The 13887-nt window shown below is 47.1% G+C and overlaps 1 protein-coding gene across 4 annotated transcripts in view; it reads right to left on the minus strand.

Moving 5' to 3' along the window:
• Positions 1-13887, minus strand: part of NRP2 (neuropilin 2) — a 120095-nt gene that overhangs the window by 31160 nt on the left and 75048 nt on the right. For 2 of the 4 annotated variants that reach the window (XM_043445653.1, XM_043445655.1), the window contains exons 13-15: positions 4012-4274; positions 2369-2465; positions 1216-1236 (exon numbers count right to left, since the gene is read on the minus strand). In XM_043445653.1, the coding sequence (XP_043301588.1) occupies positions 1216-1236; positions 2369-2465; positions 4012-4274 (381 nt within the window). Of the gene's footprint in view, positions 1-1200; positions 1237-2368; positions 2466-4011; positions 4275-13887 lie in introns of all 4 variants that reach the window. The other 2 variants (XM_043445652.1, XM_043445654.1) reach the window with 1 other exon arrangement.

Genomic DNA, 13887 nt, shown 5'->3' on the forward strand with positions numbered 1-13887 from the left:
GCGGCCCTCTCCCTCATCTGCTGTCTTAGCGCTGTGGGTGATGAGTGGCAAATTGGGCGAGATGATTTGAAGTCAGAGAGCACATCTAGGTGGCGAACCAGGAATTCATCTCTGTCCAGCCAGGAGCTGGACAGATTAATGAGAGCGAAGATAACGAGTCTAGACTTCAGATATAAAAACGACTTCCCTTATCTCTGAAATGCTGTCACCTGTGGGGTTAAGGCCAGCCAATGTAAACAGGGCATCGAAACCCTCGGGATTGTTTGCATAAAGTAGGTTCTGTTATTAGGTGTGGGTGAGTGTCTCTGAGTGTGCTTATACACCCGGGCCAACTCATGGGAAGCCTTTACAGAGTGGTTTCCAAATACTTAGTACTGGAACCCGGGTGGAAACGTTAGCGGTGTCAACCAAGAGGATTCCAGAGAGGGTGAGATGTGAAATACACTGCATTTTAGCACCCCCAAGTTTGGAGGTTAGTTTTCCCTCCTGGGATAAGGCAGGCATCCCACATTCTTCTCTCTTTGCTCTGTTCTCTAGTTACTTTATTAGGGATAAAATGTCGCTTTCTATTTTTCAGTCCTGTATTTCAAGTGCTCTAATTCCAGTCACCAAATGAGCCTCCTTCTTCCCTTAACCAGACACCGCCTCCAGGTTTCTGCAACCTTCTCTGCTGAGGACTGTCATTCCTCATGTCTTTCCCCTAACTTTCTTCCCTCACACAACTGTGTACCTTGCGGAGGGTTAATTGAGACCGCTGCCTTGGTGCCCTCTGACTGGAAAGAAACCATCTTTGGTCGAAAATAAATCATTGCCACCTCATTTCACTTTTAATTTACTACTGACGTTTTTTCTTTTTTTTTGGTTCAGTCTCCCCACAGCCTCTCTTTTCTCACCACTCATGCATTTTCAGCCTCATTGCTCTCCATTGGACAATGCAAAGCTGAAAGGTTTATCTGTAACCTATTTGTCTCTATTATAGGTTTCTAAACTTTAATTAATCCAGAGACAGTGAAGCTCTCAATCGCCCTTTCCCCATAGCTACAGGTGTTGCTGGCGCCATCTAGCGGTGAGAAGGTGTGGCATCTATTTTTCTCTCGGGAGCTTTGTCAAATCTGGAGGCTTATCGCCTCGGCCAAATTCACATCACATGGGAGGAAGGAAAAGGCATGCAGAAATTTAAAAATAACTTTTTTTTTTTACCTTGAAAATTCTCACCTGCAAAAGCTGAGATGGGTTCTGAAAAAAAAAACAAAAAAACAAAAAAATTTGAGTTAGATGAGAGAAATACATAAGGTGGACACAGTGTATGATGAAGATGAGTTTCATCAAGCTTTTTCATACTATCCCACAAAAAGTCTCCCATGCCCGCCACAGGCTCTGGGTCTAACACATCGTTGTCATGGGGGCCAGGTGGGAAAGATTCTCAAAGTTGCTTTGGAACAAAAAGTCCTTTATAGAGTAATGGGTCCCTGAAGCATTGTAATCAGTCACTTACCACTGATTACTTTCTCAGAGCCTGGATTAGTTTTAGATGCCCGGGGCCCCGAGAGTTGCCTGAAGGGACTAGGGCGGTCCCAGGTGCTTCTGACATCGTCAGGCACACACACACCCGGGACCCATGTGCCAAGAAAAGCACTTGGTGAATTATTACAGTCACTCTGCGGACTGAAAGTAGGTCTCCTTCCTTCTCAGGATTTCCTCTTGCTTTTGGGAATGTCCATGGCTCTGATGGGAGGTGGTCCATGGGGTGAACTAGGTGGCCTGGGTGCTCAGCACTTCTGTCCAAGGACACAGTGTCTTTCTTGTGCTGGTCACTGGGCATGCAATGTGTAATCTTACAACTCTGGCATGTTGGGCATTAGAGATATTAGCTTCAAAGCAAAATCTGAACTCTTATTTCACATGCCATAGCTCGCCCTGCAATTCATTCATGTAAAAGAACTGCCTGTAATTGTGTTATCACTTCAATATAACATATGTACTATTTCTGCTCACCAGTGAAGGCTTCCATTAAATTCATCAAACCTTTCCAGCATGTAATTCTGACTGGCAGTTGCTCTTGTCCTCTAGCATTTTCTTTGCTAAAAGCTGGAGTCTGATGATGGGGTCTTGGCACCCTGAATCTTCACATACTAAGCGCATGTCTCTTTCTGAATGGGAGCAGGGGTAGAGGACTCCACCCGTTCTGACACCTCTCCCGTCCTGACTGCAGCCTAAGCTCTCACTGAATTCACATCTCGCCTCCTGCATGGACTGGTGCTGCCCCACCCGCCGGGGGAACAGCTGTGTTTGAAAACAAGGTGCTGCCTCCCCTTGTGGATCCCAGCCCTCGACACGAGGCGACACGAAGAGACAGATATTCACGTACCCATGCAATTCTCCAGCGGGACATCGGTGCTTATCCGAATGTCATCAATGGCAATTTCCCCCGCACGTCCTTTTCCTATAACTCCCTCAAACACAATCTAGAAGCAGGAAGAAAAAGCGCCAGGGTTAACTGAGCTTCTTGGTGCAAACAGTGCAAAGATTTCCAGTTTTCTGTTAACTGTAGCTTAAAATCTGTGTGTGTGTGTGTGCGCATGTGCACGCATGCACACGCGCCTTACTGCACCTGGTACACATCTGTTGACCACATGGCTCTGGTACTTGAAATCTCAATTTAAAATGAGTTGGTTGAAATCAAATGCATATTTAAGGGGATTAAAAAATACATATATATAACTAAGTGGTGGGTATTGTTGCCCAGTAACTAGAATGTATTGACTAAAAGGACTACAACCAGAGCATGTTTAAAGGAGAGTTGAAATTTCCCTAGCCATGTTTGATTTTTTTCTTTGTTCTCACAAATCTTTCAAATGCTCAACCCAGGTATCTGGAAACTCAAGAGGACATGAGCAGGTAGGGGTAATGTGAGAAATGTACAGGTTTGAATGACCTTGGGGGTAACAGTGTCTCATGGCTCCATTATTACAGCTAGAAGGTAAGTGATTTTTCTTCACCACTAGTTTGCTGAGCACCTACTATGTGCCAGGCACCCTGACAGTTACAAAAGCTAAGAAGACAAGACCCTCTGCCTGGAGAATCTCACCGTCTAGTGGGTGAGACAAAAATATACCAACAGGGAGCAGCTCCACAACACACTGAGGTTTCTAAGTAGGAAGGCAGGTGGGGGTGGGACTCAGGCTATTTTGCAAGCGTGAGAGTGACTGCGGATTGCATGCAGGAGCCTCTCGGCTCAGCGGCCTCCAGTCAGCCCTCGATTTCGCCCTCCCCGGGTTCTCTCTGCAAACGAGCACACGTCCTCCGGCAAGCTGAGCGAGCAGTTGGCTGCCTCACCAGCCATCTGTTGCTGCCTCTCGTCTGGGGAGGAGCAGGTTAATGCTTTGGCTGGTTCTCAGTCACCTCTTGCACATCGCCTCCTCTACCCAAGTTTCAGCCACAGCTGCGCATCCCCATCTGTGCCTCAGTCTCTTGCTCTGTGGGGGCAGAGATAATAGAACTCAGCTCCTGGAGCTGCAGGGTGAGAACCCACTCCTTTAGGAACCTCTCTGGTCTGCTGACCGCTAAGCACCAACAAACACCTGAACACTTGGGACAGGGCGGGGAGGCTGTTGCCCTCTCTTCCTCTGAGTCTCAGGGGTTCCCAGGGCCTCTCTTCTCCTGTTTGGAGGGTTTGTTTGTGTTCATTTCCCTGGCTTCTGTGTTCCTTTGTCAGCCTATCTGATAGCAATCTAAAATAAAATGGAGAGAAGAAACATTTGTTGGGGAAGATTTCAGCAGTATAAAAGGCAATAGGAGGAACAAAGAACCAAGTCTGGGTGTAGAGATAGGCACATTCTGAATAACAAATAAGAGTGTCATTTAGTTGCCATGGCAACGGGAGAAACACAATGAAAACAGCGGCGCTTAACCGCGTTCCCTAATGATGAATGGGCACGGCCTTTGAAATATTGAAACGCAGATCACAAGGATCCCCTCGGATCTCCGCACCGTCTCCCGACGCCACCCCACCTGGTACTCCATGTCGTAGCTGGGCAGAATGATGCGCCCGTGTTTCCACTCGCCGCCCTGGTCCTCGCGGATGACCCAGAGGAGCTTGCTCTCCTGGCTGGCCTCGCGCACCACCTGCAGCGCCACCCCGCGGCCGCCCGTGGCTTGGTACTGGAACTCCATGCACACGGGGCTCCGCGGCAGGTGGACCGGTGGGCTGATGAGTCGCGCGTACTGGCCCTCGCTCCGCCCATCACTCTGCAGCCGCAGGAAGTTCCTGTCATCTGGAGGGGGAAACAGACCCAAACAGAGGTCCCTGGTAAATGCTTGGGAAGGACACCAGCTGGCAGTTATGGCCCCTCGGGGGGCGGGGGGTAAGCCGGGGCAGAGTTTGGGTGTCCTTTGTTTATTTATGAACTTGTTCTCCAGGCTCTGTGTTCCTTTCTTAGGGCTCTGATTCAAATGCTGCATCCCCTTAAGGCCCTTTCTTGAGTCTTTATGTCAAGAAGGTCCCTCCTGCCTAAAAATTTTCTCTGCATCCCTTCCTTTGTACCTTTTACATATGGCACCTAGTACCATCCAGCTTAGGTCTTGGTTGGCTGTATTGGTGCTTGTCTTTCCCCCCTAGATTCTGAGAGGCCAAGCCCACATTTTAATCATCATCGGCTTACCCAAAGGGCCAGGGCGCTGTAATGAACTGAATAATACGGGGTGAAGTGACTGCTAGACTAGAGGATGGTTCTGGCCAGGTAGTTAATGCTTCCAGCCTTTATCATCTTGGCTGGGCACTGTCCAACTGGAAGACATTTACAACCTTCTGTCTCCAGCAGTGCTCCTGGATGAAGCCTGGGCTCTGGTAACTGCAGCTCAGAAGCCCGGCATCCTTGTTCAAGCAGAGCAGGGAATGCTGGCTGAGCAGGAGTGGGGGATGGTTGGATGGTATCATCTACTCAATGGACATGAGTCTGAGCAGGCTCCAGGAGATGGTGAAGGACAGGGAAGCCTGGTGTGCTGCAGTCCCTGGGGTTGAAAAGAGTCAGAAAGTTCTGAGTGACTGAACAATGAACAACAAAGGGGTGATGCAAGGGACCTGAGACCCCACTCCCTTCCCTGCCCCACCCTGGGGAGGCCTGAATGTGGCCTTTCTGAGACAGTCAGGCAAATACAGCCCCAATAAAATAGGTGTTGTCATCATCACTAACAAAAGCTATGTGTTTAGCAGCTTCCCTGGTGGCTCAGATGGTAAAGCGTTTGCCTGCAATGTGGGAGACGCGGGTTCGATTGCTGGGTCAGGAAGATCCCCTGGAGAAGGAAATGGCAACCCACTCCAGTACTCTTGCCTGGAAAATCCCATGGACAGAGGAGCCTGGTAGGTTATGGTCTACCGGGTCGCAAAGAGTCAGACACGACTGAGCGACTTCACTTTCATTTTTCACTTTTCATACACACATTGGGAGATGAAGGTTTCACCCATCCAAATGTTTGAAGAATGTGTCTTTTGGCTGATGCACTTTTAAATACATCAGGTACTCCCCTGTTGGCAGACCTCATGCCTTGCAGACATAGGTGTGGGGACCTGCACCGGTAAATCCAGTTCATGCAGGAGCATTTTGACCACTTGCACAGAGAACAGGATGGCATCTGAGCAGAAAATCTCACTGTCTCCTTTTGGCCCTGAAACATCTTATGTTGAACACTTCTGCAAGACGGCGGTGGCCCTTTTGCAGCGCATAACCAGCACATCAGATGCCTCGGGATCATGTTAATCTGAGATGTGGGCACAGAGCTTTTTTTCCTCAACAGGGACTGGGAATATCTTTGTCAGGGAAGGACAGGCAGGGCCTCCAGAGCCCAGAATCAGCAGGGGACTCCTGGGCCACCCGTGTGCTGCTATATACCTGCCAACATCATCTTTCTAGTGAAAGCAGAGCCTGTGGGAGTCCTCCCATCAGTGGCCCAGAAACAGCTCCTTCCCTCCTCCTGGCCACCTCTCTCCCTCCTCCCCGTATCCCCTAAGTCCCTTCTGGTTAGATTCTCTGTGGTTATTGTTCTGGAAGCTACCCTCCCCTGAAGTCAAATTAGACCGGTTTAGGATGCATAGTCAGGATTCCAGTTTGGGGTACCTTAACCATCTAGAGGCACATGGGCCCAATACCCCGCACCATGGGAGCTCTTCAAGGCCAGAGTTAGCACAGATAAAGAGGCAGCTGTCTACAGCAGAGAATTTCAATGATGGTGATCTGCTGAGGAGGAGGAGACACTGGTGTCACAAGCAGACACTCAAAGAACTTCTAAACCTATGCTTCTCCTATCAGATCTCATTACTACCACTATTGATGATAATAATTATAAGGCCTATTTGCATACTGCTTTATAGGTTACAAAGCATGTTGATCTGCCTTTATAATTTAATCATCACCATATGCTTGTGAGCTGGGTCTTATGAATCTTACCGTATACAAGATGCAGAAACCGAGGCTGGGAAAGGTTCAAGTGACTTGTTCGAAGTAGAAAGGCTAGTGAGTAGCAAAGCTGGACTGGACTTCAGGTTTCTCTGCCTTTGGCAGTAGGCCCTTCACGTCAGCTGTGTCCCCGGTAACCGTGTCCCAAGTCCACGTGATCACGCACATACGATTTAAGGCAAACTGGCTTCTCTACTGGGCACTGTTCCCCTTTCTCCTTTTACCTGTAATTCTCTGCTTCCCCCTGACCCCCACCCCACCACTTTTGCCAGTTCTTCTCCTCACCACCCTGTACATGTCAACATTAATGCCTCTCTTCTTTCAACAACTCAAGCATTTACTGACCATACCACTGATTTTACCTGGTTTTTAGAAAGACTGGAGGCCATTTTCATGCATTTCAGCCCCCTGCCTTGTACTGCAATTAAATTGTTTGGTATATGTCTTTTCTATTTCCTTGGTTAGACTATAAGGTCCTGGCCTTACACACAGGAGGGTAAAGAATGCTTCTTCTCCCTGCCCCTAGATAGTGACACATACATATATATGTCAAAATTTTCTGTTCCCATGAATGAATGATAAACACATGGATAAGAAAGTTATGAGGCTGTCTATTGGAAACAAGAACAGATCAGGAAATCAGCTGGGCTCTGTAATCCCTCAGGTTCATATAATCTCACAATTCCCTCCCATCCTACTGGGCCAACAGCCCTTTTCAAAGGTGAGGTGATTTTTTGAGACGTTCTGCTTTTTATTAAGGAACGTTTATACTGAAATATGAGTATGTATAAGTAAAAATGCACAATAGCTTTTGCAAAGTAAATATACCTATGACTGATACGCAGATCTTAAAACAAGGTGACCTGTGGAAGCATCCAGTCCACCGAGCCGCCAGTGACAACCCCCCAGATGCTCCCATGCCCCAGTCATTTCCAAGACTTAACTGCTTCCACCTCGTATGTAAAGGAAACCAGATTTCAGAGACTTATTATTCAGCCTTCTTCCTTCACAGTTTCACAAATAAGACCCACTGGCTGTCTGAAAATTGCTTGGCAGAAATACTGTCACTTGTGTGAATTTACATTCTTAAGCAGCATGGGAATCATAGCATAATGGTTAGAATTTAGTCAGTAAAATGTGTGTGGAGGTGTAAAAAGCCAGGCTGGCTGGATTTTCTGTGGGTCTGCTTTATTTACCCATCCTGTTGCTAAAACTTCAGGCACCGTGAGGCCAAAGGTGTCACAGACTGCCTCTCCTGGGGACCTGAGCTGGCCCACACCCCCTCCCACTTTTCCTCTCCTCTCTTCTCTCCCTTTCTCACAATAAGATGATAATCACTGTGCATGATTTAAAGGACCACTGGAAGACCAGGGAGTTAATGCTGGTGGCGTGCTAAGCACGAGCAGCTGAAGGATCATAACTCAGTGCTGACATCTGAGCTAATCCACTGGTTTGCAGAATCTCTAGACAAGCAGGCCTCTGAATTTCACTTAGTGAAATCACTTGTGCCCCACTTGTCTGTTAAGTGCTATGAGCTCAAGGGAAGAAAGATGATATGTAAATTTAAGGAATTAGCAGGAGACATCAGTCAGAAGGACGCTGAGCTGCAAAACGTCCCCGCCTGTCACTGAGAGAGGACTGATTAGAAGCGGTACATCACGAAGGAATGACTTTGGTCAAGAGGAGCCCAGAGAGGGGGAGAGGAAGGACAGGGGCAAGAGAACTGATGTGACTTGAGCACCTCGAGGTGCCAGACATCACGCTGGGGGGCTTCGTCGCCTGCCGTAACCTTCCTGTGAAATAAGTATGATGTTCTCCATGTTTACCAAAAAGAAAACAGAGGCTCAGAGAATTGAAAAGTGTGTTCCAGACCACTCCTAGAGAGGCATGGAAGTAGGATCTGAACCCTCATTGGACCGAGTAAAATCGCCAGAGCCTCACCTCTCATGGGGGCTGGCATCCGAAGCTTTGCTAATCTTTTAAAGGCTCAGTCTTCCCATCTGTGAAATGGATACAATAATAGCACTATTGCATAGGGCTGGGAGGAGGAGGAAATGGAAAGAGCCTTTTAAAGTGCTTTACATAGGAACAGGGGCACAGCAGAAGCTCCATAAAAGCTATGATCTTTATTTTAACTACCATCTCTGAACACTCTGCCTCTGTTATGGTTCAGCTGCTAAGTCATGTCTGACTCTTTGCAACCCCATGGACTGCAGCATGCCAGGCTTCCCTGTCCTTCACCATCTTCTGGAGTTTGCTTAAGCTCATGTCCATCGAGTCAGTGATGCTATCCAACCATCTCATCCTCTGTCGCCCCCTTGTCCTCCTGCCTTCAATCTTTCCCAGCATAAGGGTCTTTTCCAATAATTGACTTTTTGCATCAGGTGGCCGAAGTATTGAACTTTAGCTTTGCTGGGTTTTTTTGTTTCTTTTAGAAAGTAAAAGGGTCCAAAGAGCCCCAATAACCTGGGAAGACCAACTGGAGACTCAAAGGAAGTAAGGTTTGGCTCAAGGACAGGAAAGATGTTCTCTGGAATAAGACGGTTTCCAGATATGTCCTAACCCCAGAAATGGGCCAGCCCCATGCTATATACCAGGCGTTGTTGACCACATGTCTTTCGGGTCAATCTACAGTAGACAAAATAAAAGAATACATGATTCTGGAATGAGAGTGGGGCCCCAAAAGACTGTTTAGAAGGGGCCAGCCCTGCTGGCCAGAGGAACCACACTGAAAACACCCCAGCACAGCTGTCCACCTTTGCTTTGAATTCTCCAAAGCAGGGGTTCACAAAGGCCATGCTGGCAATGTGTTTTTGTGTGTGTGTGGGGGCGGGGAGGTGCAGCCCTAACTGTCAGAAACGTCTTCAATTCAGTTTTAAGTTTTCCCACTGCCATTTAGACACATGTCATCCTTCTATTCCCCCATGAAGTACAGCCAATTTCTGTCCTCTGACTAAGAAACAAGTTCACTCCTGAAGAATTAAGACCCTGGTCTTTGCTTCCTCAGGAAATATAACCCTGGCTTCTTTAGAGGTGTACTTTGCTCAGTTCAGTACTTCAGCTCCTTTAAGTCCCGGCATCCCTGTCTCTGCTGTGAGTGAAGCACAGGCCGTGTCCATGGAGTTTGCTCTTCTGGAACATTCTACCTTATGGCCCACTACTGCCAAACACAGAGGAAATTTTAGCAGACAGTGACTGTTGATGACTTGATAGAGCAAAGGGTTGGCCTTGCATGGGTGGACTACTTTACTGATTTGCTTGGACTTTAGAGGAGAAGCCCTTTGGATGGTTAAGAGGTCCCAAAACATGACAACTGACTGGTTAAGAACCAGGTCTGCCTGCTAGAGGTTGTCTTCTCTCTCTCTCCCCCCCGCCTTTTTTTTTTTTTTTGTAGTTTGATGGCAGTGATGTTGCCAATGGATGGTTTCCAACAAGAAAACAATGTAGAGGAAATACATTTAGCTGCTGAAAGAGAATGAAACAAAAATGTCCCAGAGATACAATCCCTCTCCTCCTGGACCTGATATATTTGGGAGGCATTCTGCTAGGTCTTTGACTCAAAACATCTGTTGTTGCCCATGACACAGGGAAAACAATCACAAGGGAATGAATAACAGGAGTTCAAAAGGGCAGAGAGGAAGTGCGGAGGACAAGGTCGCTCAGGCATCTTAACCTGCTGCTGTCTCTAGGAAGGGTCTCCTGACATTTCACCTGGCAATTTACGACCACATCTGGCTTCAGCTGCATAAATGCTGGGTGATCACGTGAATGTTCCTGGCCCAACAGCAACAGAATCAATGGCGCCGACACCTTACCAAACCCTGAAATAAATCACCAGTCTATCCTCCTGGCTATCGCAAAGCCAAACACACCATCTGTCCAACACACACATCTCCTGGCTAGCATCTTGCCCTCCTGCTAGAATAGCCATCTGAAAGACTATTTAGTGCTGCAGGAGATAGAGTCTCTTCCTATAGGTCATGCTTAAAACGTGAGTCAGCCCCTCAGCTGGCCTCCCAAGGTCAGCCTATGTCTGCTAAGGTCCTCAAATTAACAACTGGTTAAGGGAAACATTGACTTTGGATGAACTCCACAGAATGTTCTCAAGGTTTACAGTTGACCAGTTTGTGGACATTTGAGGTTTCAGCCTTGGGTTTTGCAGGAGTCTATCTGGAGCTGATTTTTTTGGTATGTCAGCTTTTATGAAGGTTTGCAATGGAGACATTCTTTATCACACTGCCGCTTCACTGTCAATCTGCACACTCAACCAATCATGACTTGCAGAAGATAAGGAAAAATAGTTTCTCCTCTCTACTGCTGTGTTGTTTACAGAGTCAGAGATATTTTCCTCCCTACTTTCCATACAGAAGGGCCACTATGCTTTCCTTTTCCAGTTGATATTATTCCTTAAATATAGCTTTCTTCTAGCCCAGCTGCTCCTGCTCTTTAATTTTAATCTAGCCTGGTCTAAGCCTGAGAAGTTCCCATCTCCAAATCTGTAGTGGCTGTGCCCTAGCCAAGTCACAGTGACTGCTTTCTGAAGGTAATTCAAGCTAATGGCAATTCCGTGTCTGGACTGTTTGCTGCCATTGGCCCCACCTATGAGGAAGGTCTTTTGAGTTCAGAGAGTTGCTTTTTAATTCAAAGAGTCACTGCTAGCTCACCACCCCAAATCAAGCCCGTTGTAAGCAAGTGACTCATCTCTTTCACTGATTCCTTTGTGACCATCTACTGACCATCCCCAGCTATACTTAATCCTCTTTTGTGCATGTCCCACAGTGAATCACAGTCCTGGTCCTCCATGCTCCTGGAGTTTATTCAGCAGCCCAATGTGCATTAAAACAGCCCTACATCTGATGGAATAGGCACCACCTGTAAAATCTGAGTATTTCAGAACATTGTATTCTTGACTTACTCTCACTTGTTTTTGAATCCAGAGTAAAGGTTCTGGTCTCTCAATCTAATAAACATACAAATGCTAGGTAGGCAGAGCTCTGTCCTTTTAGAAAGGCAAACTAGTCCCAATAGCTTTTGCCTGTTTTCTTTATGTTACTTCCACGACTTAAAGTTACTGAAATGAAGTAATACTGAAGTCATACTTCATTAGGTCAACAAACATATCAAAGAACACACATTTAGGGTGACCACACACTTGAAGATGCTGAGGCTGACCTGGCATACCCTTGTCACATTCCTGAAGATAATAATAATAATAAAACAATTTTTATTACTATAATTGCTATTACTTAGTATTTACTCTTTTTGATTGAATGGGATAGTTCTGACACTGTCTATGTCACTTGCTGACTTAACTGTGTTACTCAGGTAGAATGACACAGTGACAGGCATTGAACACTCCCATGAAGGGATCAAAGAGAAGACACATCCCCCTAATGATCTGCCTCTTGATTTGCACCAAACCAAGGAGCAGCAGCATCAGCAAGGGCCCTGGAAGTTACCCTCCTGTTCATCTCAAAAGGTGCTTGAGTAGTGCTGACCAAGACAGCGTCCTGTGATGACTGGTGTGTTCTCCATCTGCACCACGCCACACAGAGTGGGTACTGAGCCCTTAAAATGTGGCTGGTATGATGGAGGAACTGAAGTTTTGTCTGTATTTAATTCTGATTAAAATTAAATTAGCCCCAGGTGGCTAGTGGCTACCATATGAAGCAGGGCAGGTCTAGACACACAGGTTCGCCACAGCATCTCTCTGCCTTGTTCCTTGCTGAGCTGAATCTGATCATCCTCAAAATTCTGTTTCTAACCAGTGCACCCAAATTCTGTTCCTGATCCGTGCACCTGAGAAGGTCTGCAGGAGATACAGTGGCTCCCACTAGCTGAGACATTCTCAGTGTCATTGCAGTTACAGGGCAAAGGCAAAGTGCCTTCTCAGAGAGGGCTTCCCAGGAGGCATTAGTGGTAAAGAACCCACCTAGCCAGTGCAGGAGACAAGAGAGATGTGGGTTCAATCCCTGGGTCGGGAAGATCCCCTGGAGGAGGGCACAGCAACCCACTCCAGGAATTCGGAACAGGGTCCCCTGGGGCTACTGTGAACACGCTCCAGGCTTCTAAGCCACAAGCAAAGAGCTAAAAAAAGAAATTCTGAGTGTCTTGAAAGACTATCTTGAAAAACAAAAACAGTGGAATAAAACCAGAGGGTGTCTTGTCAGCCTTAAGCAACTCTTTCCACTAGCCAGAAGAACCGAACTAATTGCTTACTTAAAAGGAAAGGAAAAGAAAAGAAAACAAGAGAAAAGAACGAAATCAGAAAACATCTGAGGAATGTAAGTCGTTTCCACAGACAGCTCTAATCAAATAGCCAGTTATGATATTTCAACATGGCTATTTCCTTTTTTCTTTCCTGTCTTCTCCCTCTGCACTTGATGGAGAAACCTCCTTAAGTGTAATTACTTTTGTTTACCTATCTAACAAGGAGATAAAACACACGGCACACTTAGAGAGTGGTGCGGTCTCCTCTCTGTGGAGGGGTGAAGTGTGGCTGACACAGTGGCTTTCAGGCTTGACTTAGAAGGCCCCGTGATTCTGAACCCGTCAGCATTTGCCCTGCCCCTAACCAAGCACAGCTGTTTCCTTTCTCCCAACTGCTCCCCTCGGGGCCCCAGGTTTTTGTTTTTTTTTTTAAGAAATAGAAGAAGAAAAAAGGACCACCCTGAACTGAAAGGGCTTTCTATCCTCTCCTGCGTAGAATCCAGCGTCATGTTTTGTAAGGAGAAGGAGAGTGGGAAATAGAGCAAATAATTCTTTAAATCATCGCAGGATGGACAGAGGGCTCTGAAGACAATATTATGATTCGGTTTTCTGGAGGCAGTGTCCAAGGGCCGCTTTTGCAAACCTCAGGGATTCTTCTGGAAGAGGAAAATTGTTATTTTCTTTCTCAGTTTCTTAAGGGAGAAACAACATTAGACCTAGCAGCTCCTCATGGCCCTAATTTTCTTTCTGTCCCTATCAGCCAGCCAAGGTTGGACTGCTGCCCGCTCTTCGAGATTGCTCTGAAAAGCCCTCCCAACCGCAGGCTGTGATGAATCAAGCGGAATGAGGGGCAAGGATGAGGATCCCCAGCCAGTAGCTGGGGTCGACTGGGGCATCAGGTGAGGGCCAGGGCAGGGCGAGGAGCGGGCAGAGAGGAACCTTGCCGAACAGAGTAACTTACGCTCTTCCCAAAGCGTCACTTGCAAATTGGCGGCCTTGGAGCCTGGACAGGGCTGACCTCAGGCCTTCCTAGAGAAAATCTGCTCAGAAGAGTTCAAGGGAGGAGGTGGAATTGTTAGAAAGAACCCGAGGATGGATGCTGAATAAGATTCGGTAAATCTCCCCTTGCTGTATCATCTACACCCCTTCACGCAAAGCGCTTTTGCCAAGCTGTACCCTTATACACACACCACACACACACACACGCATATAAACCACAAACACA

The sequence above is a fragment of the Cervus canadensis genome, chromosome 24, assembly GCF_019320065.1.
Source record: "Cervus canadensis isolate Bull #8, Minnesota chromosome 24, ASM1932006v1, whole genome shotgun sequence".
Taxonomy (NCBI): Eukaryota; Metazoa; Chordata; class Mammalia; order Artiodactyla; family Cervidae; genus Cervus; species Cervus canadensis.